The following is a 14,387-nucleotide window of genomic DNA, read 5'->3' as shown; positions in this document are numbered from 1 at the left end:
ATTTTTATTGTCCAAATTCTACATATTTAATATTTTAAATGAACGTGGTCCCTTAAATTAAAGAAAGGCAGTTTTCTACTATGTAAAGGCTGAATCAGCTTCAGGGTAAGAAATCTGGATACTACTATGTGCTCTGCACCTCTTCTTCTGGCAGCATCTTTCTCCGACCATCCTTTACAGGAAATCCACTTCCAAAGTCTTTTGAGGAGATGTCAGCTCCATACTCTACGATAACATCTTCTTCAATGCTGCTCACCAGCCGCCAGAATTCCTTCTCCACCAGTTCTGTGGGAACCATCTACACAGGGAAAACAAAGATTACAGATTACCAACTCTCTATAACCATAACCCATATGACATAATACACAGGTCAAGTGAACAAAAAGCCCATGAAAAAACAGGAAACCTTCTCAATTCCCAGAGCTGAAAAGACTGCAATCCTAGCTTTTCTGACTGACGATGGGAAAAAGCTAAAGACAACTTAGATGTTCAGAAAAACATAATGAATTTGAACTGCCTTCTTCTGCAAGCTGCTTTCCAACTAAGAGGGATAAAGATGACCCAGGACATAAGGAAGGAAAAGGAAATACAAAAATCAAGGCTGAATTTTAACAGCTTTGGCAAATTATTTCGAAAGGGATTTTTTTAAAGTCCAAGATCCCCCAGGGAAAGAAGCAAACCTCATACTACAAATAACTAAACCAAAGCAGCAACTGCCGCATCCTCCGTGCCTGTCTGTAAAGGACAGCGCTCCCAGAGCACTAAAGAACAAGTGGAAGGTCGAAGTCAGTTTCTCTACAGTGCACACTGCCACGGCAGAGGGTAAAAGAAACAAAAACAGATCCCAGGCCCCTAATCTTCAGATCTGGTGTTCTATCATCTTCTTTATGCTGTCCCTGCTTTCTACAAAATAATGAAAGTTTTTAAAAAGCAACGCAAAAGCTTTGGAATCAGATAAATTTTTATACTTTCCTAAAGTGACCTAAACGATAGATACTCACATGAACTGGCATATTGAAATAGTCAGACTTAAAATTATCTGCCATCTCTCCAAAGCTCTGAAGTGTATACTCTCGTACAGCTTGTTCAAATCCAAAGGCTTCTCTAGGTTTATTACATTCCTGGGAAGAAAAAAAATCTAAGATTAACTTACTGAAACTGAACTGAAGTACGCATTAAGGCCCTCAGGTACTACCTTCTTTGATCATTTCCCTAGGGAAAGCAAATCCAGTCAACTCTAGACCACAAAACAAGTATTAATGTGGAATCAGGAAATAATGTTCTTAAACTTCAACTGCATTTTCACATCTTCCAGTAGGAAGGTGGCAATGAAACAGCTTTGGGCTTTGGAGTTGTCATTAAGCTTTGGCAGCAAGACAAACACCTGGAGGACTACCAACCTGGAATCAAGCCCAGGGATGTCTATTATCCTCAGTGGAAAAATAAATGTTCATGGAGGGAGGAAAGGTAAAGGACAAAGGGATATTCACCGGGTTGCTAGGATAATTAGCTAGAAAAATGATTTTTTTTCATACTACCAACCACCATGACCAATTTCTTAACACAAATACTGACTTCGAGTAGGACTGAATCATCCAACCTTGAGAATAATAAATTAAAAAATAATTCAAGGGACTTCCCTGGTAGCAGAAGTGGTTAAGAATCCGCCTGCCAATACAGGGGACATGGGTTCGATCCCTGGTCCGGGAAGATCCCACATGCCACATGGCAACTAAGCCTGTGCGCCACAACTATTGAGCCTGCACTCTAGAGCCCACGAGCCACAACTGCTGAGCCCGCGAGCCACAACTACTGAAGCCCGTGCGCCTAGAGCCCGTGCTCCACAACAAGAGAAGCCACCGCAATGAGAAGGCTGCACACCACAATGAAGAGTAGCCCCCGCTCGCCGCAACTAGAGAAAAGCCCACACACAGCAACAAAGACCCAACACAGCCATAAATAAATAAATAATTCAAAGGCCATAAATATCCATCTTTGACTACATCTAGATATACCATCTCTTTCCCTTCAACGTCCTATCACATTTTGTTAAAATAAGTAAACAGACCAGACATTTCATGATAATGACATCATTATAATCTTTCAATAACAATTTAGTACAATCAAGTCAAAATTTAAACAAGTTAATAGATACCACCAATTTATTTGGTAGCATGAAAACTGGATGCATGAATCCTAAGTTCTAGAGCTTCATGTCTGATTTTTACTTTTTAAAAAAAAGAAAAAACAAATAACCTACAGACTTTCTTCATTTTTATTGTTTTCCAAGAATATGAATATTCTGAGCAAAGTCTGCAGCAATAAACAGAATTATCTAACCAACAGTCAGAAAAAGACCCTTTAAAAAACAAACTGCCACAGTAGAACTGTTACATTTCCAGTCACTATCACTCTTCAAAAATCCTGGCGATTTCAAACACTGAAGAACAAAGAGAGAGGAGAAGAAGCTTCACGGAATGTGTTCACTGTACACGTGTATGTGTGTGTTACTGTTCTTAATTCAGAAAGGTTAGGTTAGGCTTATACCTCAGCGACACATTTAGGACACCTCCAGTCTCCTTTGGGCACATCAGGTAGTGGGGGAATTAAACAAAATGTATGATAGCTGTCATCACATCCATCACACAACAGCAATTTATCTTCATTATTTCCCCGACCACAAAACATACAAACGTAAAGATCAACCTGTTAAAAAAACAAAATAAAATAAAAGTTTATTTTCTGTAATAAGCAATATTAAATTTTTACCACGAACACCTTAATTGAAACAAACAAAATAATGTACACTAAAAAGTAAACATAACTTAAATCCTTAATATTTATTTTAAATAACTGTATTTAAATACTTTGTATAAAACTTCCTAAATTTCCTCAGAGCTTCTACAAGCAAATTAATAAAAGCATATCAAGGTATGAGAATAAAGGAAGACTACAAATCTAGGGTACTTGAAAGTCAATTTATATAAATAAAATATACCACATCACCCTTTCTATACACAAATACTCTTTATTGGTAGAGGGCTGAATACCGAGCATTAATACAGCTAAGGATTTACAGTTTCACTTCATCCTCTCACTCACTCACTTACAAGGTATAAGACTCAGGGAACAGTCTGTGTATATGGGACAAAGCAAAGTTAGTATTATATAAACCAAAGCGGCAAGTTCAGTTGCACCATCAAGTCTTACAACTAAATAAACTAACTAGATAACATACTAAGATATAGCAAGGTAAAAAGTGCAAAACTAAAATAAAAACAAATCCTTTCCCTCCTGACACATCTCAGAACACTTACAAAGTTAACAGAGAGAGTTCCTTTCCGTTGTCTCATTTGCATGTTAAATGCGTCTGACCTGTTGGTAACTTTTCGTCTTCGGGAGACCTCATCTTGAAATAAAAATAGTTATATAATAATAATAGTAAAAACTAATGTTGAGAGCTTACCATGGACCAGACACTATTTTAGATTATTTAAATTAGTTAAAATCTCACAACACTATGAGGTAGATAAACTATTATCCCCCCCCACTGAAGATAAAGAATCTGAAGCACAGAGAAGCTAGATAACTTGACCAAAATCACACAGCCAGTCAGCGGCAGACTTGGGACTCTAGTCCAGGCAATCAAGCTCCAGAGAGCGTAACTACTAATTCTACACTTGCCCATATGTAGTACTTATCAGGGACTAATCTGGGACTAGCTTTGAGATCACTGCCAGCTAATACAATTACAAACAGAAAAAAGATAAAGTCCTTAATCTTTTAAAAGAGCAATAGTAAACATTATAATGTATCTAGAAGTCCTATCACACTGAATGCTTTGCGAGTGATGGAAGAATATTACCTGATTATCCAGAGTTCAACCCACAATCTGAATAAAGACTTAGTCATATCATAAAATGCACAGTAATCAATATGACTTGTGATTATAGCAATTCATTAAATTCTTACACAGTAAAAACATATCCAACACAATCTTTGTTAAACTGAGCTTTAAAACTAACATGCACATAGAACTGTGAAACTTGATCTCCGCATTAGCAATTTTACTCACAAGTTTCTAACATGCTAAGCTGAGAGTACTAGGCATTCTTTAAACAGGTTACTTAAATGAAGTATCATAATATGCAAAGGCAATTAAAGAAAAATATCAAAATTATGGTTAGAATCTAAATCATTAGCTCTCCCCAGTATATTTTGATACTAAAGGTCAGAGAAATCCTCTATTTCTCTTTAAATTTAAAAATAATAAGCTTTAGATCACCAGGTGAGAACCATTAATTTTGCAATTCTCTTATAAACTAGCCTTTAGAAACTACAATTTCTGTGTCATGTGTTAGACATGGAGGAGGAACTTTCTCTCTTCCAAAATATTACAAAAATTCAACACAATATGGCTCCTCACACCTTAAGATTATCTGCCACTAAAAAGGTGATCTGTCTAGGAACTATGCTGCCTAAGAAAATCCCAAGGCAGACTACGATCAAGTATCATATGAATCTTGTTAAAACCATATTGTTGTACCTTATTTCTTTTCGTGACCAAATAACAGATTTACCTTCTTTATCTTTTACTCCCATTGCCAAGCCCACAACCTTAGGCCCAGCCCCAAAAATCCGAAGTTTCTTCAGTTCCGTGTTTCTATTCACTTCTCCAGATTCTGACTAAAAAAAAATAAACTCACATTAGTCTAATTATTGTGATTCATAAATTTATTTTCTTACCCAAGAAAAGTCTCAAGATCCAATTCAAAATGAAGGAAAATTTTAATTTTTCTAAACCCACTTGCTTCCTCATTGCTGAAGTCACCAAAGCGCTCTGCAACACCCAGATTCCTTTCCACAAAAGAAAATCTACCTTTCATAAAAGCATAGTTGTCAATTAGGTTCTGTCCAGAGACAGACACTACTGGTAATTACTGGTGTAACAGTGGTAATAACTCGATAGAAATGCCCACTTCTAACTTGCTAATGGACACCCATCTTTGATTAGGGCAATTATGGCCATCCTAGGAGATGAATAATGACTGTCCTAAGTCAATCATGCCAATGCCATTTCTCTTTGCTGGCGATCACCTAGCTAAGGGTGGGAATACTATCGTGTTCTAGCCAGTGAGACATAAGGAAGGTCTACTGCAAACCTCTGGGAAAGATTTTCATCTTCTAATAAAAGAGAAAGCATCTCAAAGAGTAAGCCCTTTTGACCCAATTTCCTTTCCCACTGCTACAAGACTCAGTCTGATGGAAGCACAGCGCTGGACGCTACAGCAGCCACAATGCAATTAAGAGGAGATATATGTATCACCCATACACTGAAGAAGGCCAGGCAGGAAGATGGAAAGAGCTTGGCCCTTGATGACAATGTGAAGTTGCTATACGAATCCTAGAACTACTTATCTCTGAAAATCTCATGTGGAAAATGTGTCCGCATGTGAAAACTGTGTTGTCAATGTTTAAGCTACTGTCATTTGGCATTCTAGTACTTGAGGATTAAAGCATCATGACAGACACCAGTGTTACACCTTGAATTTAGATAATCTCTGAATGCAGGGTAATAACCAAAATTTACTTAAAATATACTTAGTCGATAAGAATAAAAATAAACCAGGATAAAATAGACTACTTTATAAGTCTATGGCGACCTAACAGCAGACAGACACAGGCAGCCTGGACTACTAAAAGAGCATATAAGAACCAAACCAACCAAAATGGCATTTCAAAATGTATCTTTAAACTTTGGTAGGCTGACTTGGTTATATTAACCTATAGTCAGTCCAATGAAAAACATTAACATTACACATTCTCTTTTTTTTTTTTTTTTGCAGTACACGGGCGTCTCACTGCTGTGGCCTCTCCTGCTGCGGAGCACAGGCTCCGGACACGCATGCTCAGCGGCCATGGCTCACGGGCCCAGCTGCTCCACGGCATGTGGGACCCCCCCAGACCGGGGCACGAACCCACGTCCCCTGCATCGGCAGGCGGACTCCCAACCACTGCGCCACCAGGGAAGCCCCTAACACTATACATTCTTTACCACTGTTAAAGCAAAGTACATAGTAATAAAAGCTAACATAGTGAGTATATAGTATATGCCATATCAAAGTATTCTAGTCAATTAATCCTTACAACCACCTTTTCAGACAGACAATAAAGTCCCCAAAAGTGGAAATAATATGACAACATTCTCTGATCTTACTGGCATAAAGCTAGAAATAACATCAAAAATCAAAAGGCCCAGGCTTCCCTGGTGGTGCAGTGGTTGAGAGTCCGCCTGCCGATGCAGGGGACACGGGTTCGTGCCCCGGTCCGGGAGGATCCCACATGCCGCGGAGCGGCTGGGCCTGTGAGCCATGGCCGCTGAGCCTGCGCGTCCGGAGCCTGTGCTCCACAACGGGAGAGGCCACAACAGTGAGAGGCCCGCATACCGCAAAAAAAAACAACAAAAAAACAAAATCAAAAGGCCCTTCCACCTGGAATTTTTTCTCTGTATATACATATATCACATATATCATATATCAGAATCTCTGGAACAAAGGAAAGAAATAATCACAGGAAATTCTATAGTCTTAAACACAGCAATCAAAGCAAAAGAACAGGAATAAATGAATTAAGTTCCCAACTCAAAATGCTAAGAAAACAATTACAACATAAACCAAAAGAACTTTGTGATGCTAGATTAGGACTAGAATTATCAGTATGAGCTGAAAATATAAAGTCACAATTTTTAAAAATTGATTTCCCAGCCCTGGCCACCAGAAGGGGCTACAAGCAATGGTATCCCAGTAGGAACAAGCACACCTTGTGCTCAAATCTTGGCTTCTAAATACCATTTCCCACTAAAGTGAACCAGGATTCCTTGGAGAAATGGCTGATTCCAGGTCTAAGTCACGGCAAGAAGACAATGGGATTCTTTGTGCTAGAAAGTAAGTGCTCAAAAACTGATGGAGAGGGCTTCCCTGGTGGTGCAGTGGTTAAGAATCCGCCTGCCAATGCAGGGGACACGGGTTTGAGCCCTGGTCTGGGAAGATCCCACATGCCGTGGAGCAACTAAGCCCGTGAGCCGCAACTACTGAGCCTGCGTGTCTAGAGTGTGTGCTCCGCAACGGGAGAGGCCACGGCAGTGAGAAGCCCGCACACTGCAATGAAGAGTGGCCCCAGCTCGCCGCAACTAGAGAAAGCCTGCGCACAGCAACGAAGACCCAACACAGCCAAAAATAAATAAATTAGTTAATTAATTAAAAAACAAAAAAAAACTGACGGAGACTTGTCAAAGAACATATGAACCTCTTGAAGGGGCTCCCGCAGGCCAAATTTGGAACAATTCAAGTATCAAAAAGGAATAAAAAGTAGTAATAGGTTATAAGACATTTATCAAAAAAGTCATGCTCTATAGTGAGACTATAAAAGGAGGAGGGACACTCAAGGTTGGTTCCATAGGTATATACATTCATCAAAATTCATCAAGCTGTACACTTAAGATATACACATTTTACTGTATGAAAAATACTCAAGCGTGGGAGTAGAGTTTTTTTAAAGAAAAATGCTAACTAATAAACATAGAAGAAATGACAGAACCAGAAAATCACCTGGTTTGCAACCACCAACATAATTAACTGAGGCAAGGATTATCAATGAATGTTAAAACTATTGGGTAAAACAAGTTAATGGAATAATGGAAATATTGTTATTGAAAAATAATGGAAAGTTAATGGAAAACAAGTTATTCCCACAGTCTTATAGTTTACTCTGATTACTTTTATTACAAGGAGAATAGTACATTATAATGAAGAAGTGCTGGCTCAAACTTAGTGTCACCAAAAATGGGACATACTGGCATTCTAATGTATAAGTGTTAAGGGTTTGGTCATTCTTGATATAAACAAACTGCAATCTCAGCTTTCAAGGAACTCATTCTAGTGAGGTCACAGAAAAAACCAATTAAAGCAGAGTATATCAAGCGATGTGATAGAGATGGGAAAGGAAAGTAGGATAACTTTCTTAACTTCCATTTCTTGTTTGGGAAACTATTCGATGGCTGTGCTTGTCACTATCACCAAGCTAGAAAATATTTTTTAAGAAAACAGATTTAGAAAAGGTGATAATGTTCGCGACATACTGAGTTTAGCTGTGTGTGGCCACCAAGGCATACATATACACACATGCACTCAAGACCCCTGGTGAACAGGGAAGAAGCACGGATGTCATGACTTATTTAGGAGTCCTGAGAGATAGGTAGTAACAAATCACAGGGTGGAAGAGACAGCTGGGTAGAGTGAAGATAAGGAAGACTGAGAGCACTACATGAAGGGCAGAGAGAAGAGATAACAAAGATTACTGAGGAGTGGTCAGAGAGGACGAGGGAAACGAGAAGAGAGGTGTCACAGAAGCCAAAGAAAAAGCAAATTTCAAGAAATGCAAACATGATCAGAGATGAAGTAGGTTAAGAAATGAAAAAGGGGTCTCAGCATCTGACAATTATTAACTCTGTGGTAACTTGAATAGTGTAGTTTCAAGGAAATTATTTAGCTCAAAGTCCGATTACAGGGTTTAAAAACTAAACAGATACTGAGGAAACTGAGAAAATATAGATGATTTTCCAGGGAACTTCTTCATGAAAAGAGGCAAGGAGTAAGGAACTATCTAGGAAGAGGGCTTCTGTTTTTAAAGCCGGGAAGGATGGGAGTAGAAGGATTACCCTTGGAGAAAAAGGCACACTCTGCCCACAGAGATAGGTAGAGATTAAGAATGAACACCAGATAGTTTCATGTATGGGGCAAGAGGTTGAAGTTCTACCAGAAAGCCTTTACTGTCTTTCTGAAATAGAAGACTAGGAATGAGGCAGACTGGCAACATTAATTAAGGACAAACTGCAAGGTGAAGAAATTCTTAATTGCAAATCCTCAAATGGTTCCAATATCAATCCAATATCAATCAATCTGACTACAGCAACAATTACTGCAATGGGTAAAAGTATTCTGTGTAGTCCCTATTGTTACATAATGAATGGCAATCATTATATAATCTGATGAAAGGCAATCAGAAATAAGCAGGACTTTTTTTTCATGGTTTCAGAAGGAACATCAAGGGATTTCACAAGCTGGCAACTGATTAAATGGGCCCAGCTGGGGCAACTCTTCAAAGTTGAGTCACCATGTCAAAGAGACTAGTCTTCAAGTATTTCAGGTCTTAAGACAGAATCTTCACTATATACCCAAAGACGATCAGAACTTCTGAGATCAACCATGGTAATAAAAATCACTTAACAACCAAACCAGAGTTTACTAATTTAAAATAGAGCTATTGGGACTTCCCTGGTGGCGCAGTGGTTAAGAATCCACCTGCCAATTCAGGGGACACGGGTTCGAGCCCTAGTCCGGGAAGATTCCATATGCCACAGAGCAGCTAAGCCAGTGTGCCACCGCTACTGAGCCTGCACTCTAGAGCCCGCGAGCCACAACTACTGAAACCCGCACACCCCAGAGCCCACACGCCGCAACTACTGAAGCCCGCATGCTCCAGGGCCTGCGTGCTGCAACTACTGAGCCCAAGTGCTGCAACTACTGAAGCCCACACACCTAGAGCCCGTGCTCTGCAACCACAGAAGCCACCACAACGAGAAGCCCGTGTACCACAACGAAGAGTAGCCCCTGCTCGCCGCAATTAGAGAAAGCCCGCGCACAGCAATGAAGACCCGATGCAGTCAAAAAAAATAAATAAATTTTAAAATTAAAAAAATAAAATAGAGCTATCATTTTCCAAAAATTTCCATTAAATTCACATGCCCCATTCAAGACACCTACCTTTCTGCTATCAGAGTACCTAAGAAGCTAAATTATTAATCAGGAGGTTATTTAGCGAGCATAAACTCAGAACAAGGAAAGTAGACATGGCATGAAAGAGACATATCCCCTGAGCTACAGAAAAGCAAGATGAAGTATCATTAGCCTGCCTCTACAGTGACAGGACTCCTCACAACCCCAGATCCAGTATCTCTTGTTAATAGTGAACCCACTTTCCATGTGAACCACTTCCATCCTTAAATGTGTTTAGGACCCAGAAAAGCTGCTGTCCCAGTTCACCCATATGTTAATTTAAATGGGCCACATCTCAAGAGTCCTAAGGGCACCTCACTCTCCCCAGCCTACAGATTGTCTTTATCAAAAACCTTTAGAAACACAACTTCGAGGACCACAAAGAAATGGGAATAGGAAAAAGGTGGAGGGGAAGAGGGGCAGACAAAAAGAAATTAGGGCATTTTTCTTCCGATGTATTCATTAGGCTTTAAAATTATTCCAGGTCACAAGAACACTGTAGAAATTACACTGGAATGGTTCGGAGACTAAGAAACTTACCCACTGGTTTTTAAAGGAATGATGAGTAAAGATAAAACCACTCTTTCCTATTCTTCTCACTTATACTAACCACGAAAATAAAATATACTAGAATTCATCAGCATGTCTATGAAATTGGCCCTACAGTATCCAGAGTCACTCTCTGAACCACCACCCCTGTCATAGCTGTTCAAAATTAACGAAGAACTCTCTAAATCAAATCAGACTGAAGTTTACAATCCCTTCCTCATTCATCTCAAAGGTATATGGAAACGTGTCTCCGAGTTTTAAAGAACGACAGCACGTGAATGACCTCCCAGAGCCAAGTAAGTGTTCTGCACAGTCAACACTCTAGAAACGCCTGTCAAAAGCGGCCCATGGAAACTGATACCTGAGACTTGACACGCCTTGTTCTCTTCGGCAGAATGTTCACTCTTGTGCCCGGCTCTGGGGGAGTTTGGACATCAGTGCCAAGAACCTCAGGCTCCACTTTTTCCTTAAGATCTAAATTAGGCATTTGTACACCCTAAAGAATTGAGAGCACAGGAAGAGGGCAGATTCACTTGTAAGAAATCAGATTTGAGAATAAGGAGAAAAATAATAAATTTCTAAAAAATCCCTAAAACTACATGAAACCAGATGACAACTCTCCCACCAAACTTATCTATAGATTCAAGACAATCCCTATCAAAATCCTAGCAGGCTTCTGTTGTAGAAATTGAGAAGTGGATCCCAAAATTTATGTGGAAATGCAAACTGTTTGGAAATTTTGAAAAAAGAACCAAGCTGGAGGACTTACACTACCAGATATCTAAACTTACTATAAAGCTATGGTACTCAAGACAGCATAGTATTGGTGTTAGGGTAAAACATACAGATCAAACAAAGAACAAAACAGACTAGAAATAAACCCACATATTTATAGTCAACTGATTCTCAACAAAGGTGCCAAGGTAAATCACCTTGGTAAGGTAAATGGGAGAAGGGTAGTCTTTTAACAAATGGTGCTGGAACAATTGGATATTCCTATACCCCCTCTCCGCTGCCCCCAAAATGAACTTATACCTTTAACTCAGACTATACACAAAAAAACGACTCAAAATGGGTCACAGACCTAAACATAAAAGCTAAAACTATTAAAAAAAAACACTTGGCCTTAGGTGAAGAAAAGATTTTCTTAGATATGATAACAGAAGCACAATCCATAAAAAGGGAGAAAATCAATAGATTACTCTTCAAACAGACACCATTATAAATGAAAAGACAAACCACAAACTAAAGAAAATATTTATAAAATCATACATCTGATAAAGGACTTATATCCAGACTATTTAGCAAAATCTTAAAACAAGTATAAAATGACTGACAACCCAATAAAAAAAAAGATTTGAGCAGACAGTTCATCAAGGAAGATATACAAATGGCTAATATACACATGAAAAGATACACAACACCATTAGTCATTAGGGAAATAAAATTAAAACCACAATGAGATACCACTACACACCCACTAGAATGGCTGTAAGCAAAAAAACTGACAATACCAAGTGTTGGCAAAGATGTGCAGAAACTGGAAGCCTCTACATTACTGGCGGGAATGTAAAGTGGTTCAGCCACTTTGGAATACAGTTTGGCAGTTTCTTAAAAAGTTAAACGTAAACTTACCGTATAACCCAGCAATTCCACTCCTAGGTATCTACCCAAGAGAAATGAAAACGTATGTCCACACAAAGACTAGTACATGAATATTCATAGCATTATTCATAACAGCCATAAACTGGAAACAATCCAAATGTCCATAAGTGATAAATGAATAAACAAATGTGGTATATCCATACAATAGAGTATTATTCAGCCATAAAGAGGAATGAAGTACGAATACTAAAACATAGATGAACCTTAAAAACATTAGGCTAAGTGAAAAAAGCCATACACAAAATCATACTGTATGATTCCATGTACATGAAATTTCTAGAAAAGGCAAAACTATAGAGCCAGAAAGCAGATCAGGAGTTGTCCAGGTTTGAGGGTAGAAGAACCAGCTATAAACAAACACAAAGGAATTCTGAGAGCTGATGGAAGTGTTCTAAAACTGGATGGTGATGATAGTTGCATAAATGTATAATTTACTAAAGCTTATTGACTGTGTACCTATAATAGGTGAATTCTGTAGTATGTAAATTATACCTCAATAAAGCTGTTCAAAAAAAAAATACATGAAACCAAGTGGAGGAATTTTTTTAAAAGCGTAAGTCTTGCATAAGCTTACACATTTTAATAAGAAAACTTTCTTCATTCCCATTAGCCTTTATCTTGTAAACCACCAAAAATAGCTGTGATTTTTAAACTACACCTTGCTCCCCCCAAATTTCAGTACCTGGTGAAATCATAGCCAATTGCTATCTTGTTATAGTAAACAATCTAAAGTTTATATATGGCAGAGTGGATTTATCCACTCCTAAAAAAAGTGATGCATCTCACCATAAGGCTGACACCAGACTGGAAAAGCTCATATGGGTAGAGAATTCTTTCATAATGTGACTTCAAAAGAGACCCAGTTCCTTTTCCTGGCAGATATCCCAAGCGGCTACCCACTTTAGACCATTTCTTCTCTTTGGTGACCATTTCAAAACCACCTTTGCTGGCAACAATCTGAAAAGAAAGTAAAAATTATTTAGGGAAAGAGGTAGATTCATGTATTCTGACTCTACATCTTGTCTGCTAAATGGAAAAATTATTCTGGGCCTAGATTTTATATTTCCTTTCAAGAAATATGTGACAAAATTGAAACTCATCAACATTTAAAGTATGGAAAAGAGACAATAACTTCTGGAAGTTTTAAACTCTATTACTGGTCACTGTGCGTACCTTCAATGAACCAAGCATTCAAAAATATTTAATGAATTTATGCTTTGCACACTATGCACCTTGAGAAAATTAAATACATATATGTACTCTATATCCACATGGAATTCAAAATATAAATAAAAATTAAAAACAGACCAAGTATAGACATGTGAATGTTATTATATAATATAAAGTGAATGTAAATCCCGATACTAGAAAATATAGCAACTAACTTACAGGATTTAACAAAAATGTCAAACAAACAGTGGATTCAGAGGATATTTTGAAAAAGAGGCTGTAATTTTTCAAAAAGAGAAAGGCTTTACACAGAATATTATAAAGAAATGATGGGGAAAAATAAATTCCGGAGATGTACTAGAACATAGCACAGAATGTATTAAGGTAGGAAGTAATGGGATAAATTGGCCAATTTTTGCTGAATGCTCACGTCAAACCAGCCACAGTATAGAGCAGACATGTACCCAGGCCCCCATCTTCCAGAAACTGATATGTACATCTCTCACATTCTAAAATATAGGCAGTTTTCAGTTTCACTGATGACAGAATAAAGAGTGTGATTAAGTTATTTGAATTCAAAACAATTTTCCTCTTTGAGTGTACACTACTGTATTCTACTATATCAAAAAGTTAAGAGAAAAATTAAACAGAATTACCATATGACCCAGCAATTCCACCTCTAGGGAGATAGCCAAAAGAACTGACAGCAGGGATTCAAACAGTACTTGCATACCAGTGTTCACAGGAGCATTATTCACAATAGCCAAAAGGTAGAAACAACCCAAATATCCATCAAGAGATGAACGGATAAAAAAAAATGTGGTAAAGGCATACGTGGAATATTATTCAGCCTTAAAAATGGATGAAAAAAAAAAAAATGGATGAAACTCTGATGCATGTGACAACATGGATGAACCCTGAAAACATTATGCTAAGTGAAATAACACAAACACAAAAAGATGAATATTGTATGATCCCATTTAAATGAGATAACCTAGCATAAGTGAATTCATAGAAAGTATGATAATGGTTTTACCAGGTGGTACAGGGAGGGGTAAGTTCTGGAAATGGACAGTAGTGATGGTTGTACAACACTTTGAAAATATCTAAGGCCATAAGATTGTACACTGAAAAGCAGTAAACAGTTATGTACGTTTCACCACAACTTTT

General features: G+C 38.1%; 1 protein-coding gene across 3 annotated transcripts in view; it reads right to left on the bottom strand.

Moving 5' to 3' along the window:
• KDM5A (lysine demethylase 5A) overlaps positions 1-14,387 on the bottom strand; it is an 82,048-nt gene that overhangs the window by 57,082 nt on the left and 10,579 nt on the right. For all 3 annotated transcript variants that reach the window (XM_027093353.1, XM_027093351.1, XM_027093352.1), the window contains exons 4-10: positions 12,834-13,004; positions 10,744-10,878; positions 4,581-4,686; positions 3,318-3,409; positions 2,548-2,706; positions 1,002-1,121; positions 140-298 (exon numbers count right to left, since the gene is read on the bottom strand). In XM_027093353.1, the coding sequence (XP_026949154.1) occupies positions 140-298; positions 1,002-1,121; positions 2,548-2,706; positions 3,318-3,409; positions 4,581-4,686; positions 10,744-10,878; positions 12,834-13,004 (942 nt within the window). The remainder of the gene's footprint in view (positions 1-139; positions 299-1,001; positions 1,122-2,547; positions 2,707-3,317; positions 3,410-4,580; positions 4,687-10,743; positions 10,879-12,833; positions 13,005-14,387) is intronic.

The sequence above is a fragment of the Aethalodelphis obliquidens genome, unplaced genomic scaffold (genome assembly GCF_003676395.1).
Source record: "Aethalodelphis obliquidens isolate GAN/ISIS:26980383/991018 unplaced genomic scaffold, ASM367639v1 scaffold83, whole genome shotgun sequence".
Taxonomy (NCBI): Eukaryota; Metazoa; Chordata; class Mammalia; order Artiodactyla; family Delphinidae; genus Aethalodelphis; species Aethalodelphis obliquidens.
The sequence above is the reverse complement of the archived record's forward strand: the minus strand, read 5'-3'. Positions and strand labels throughout refer to the sequence as shown.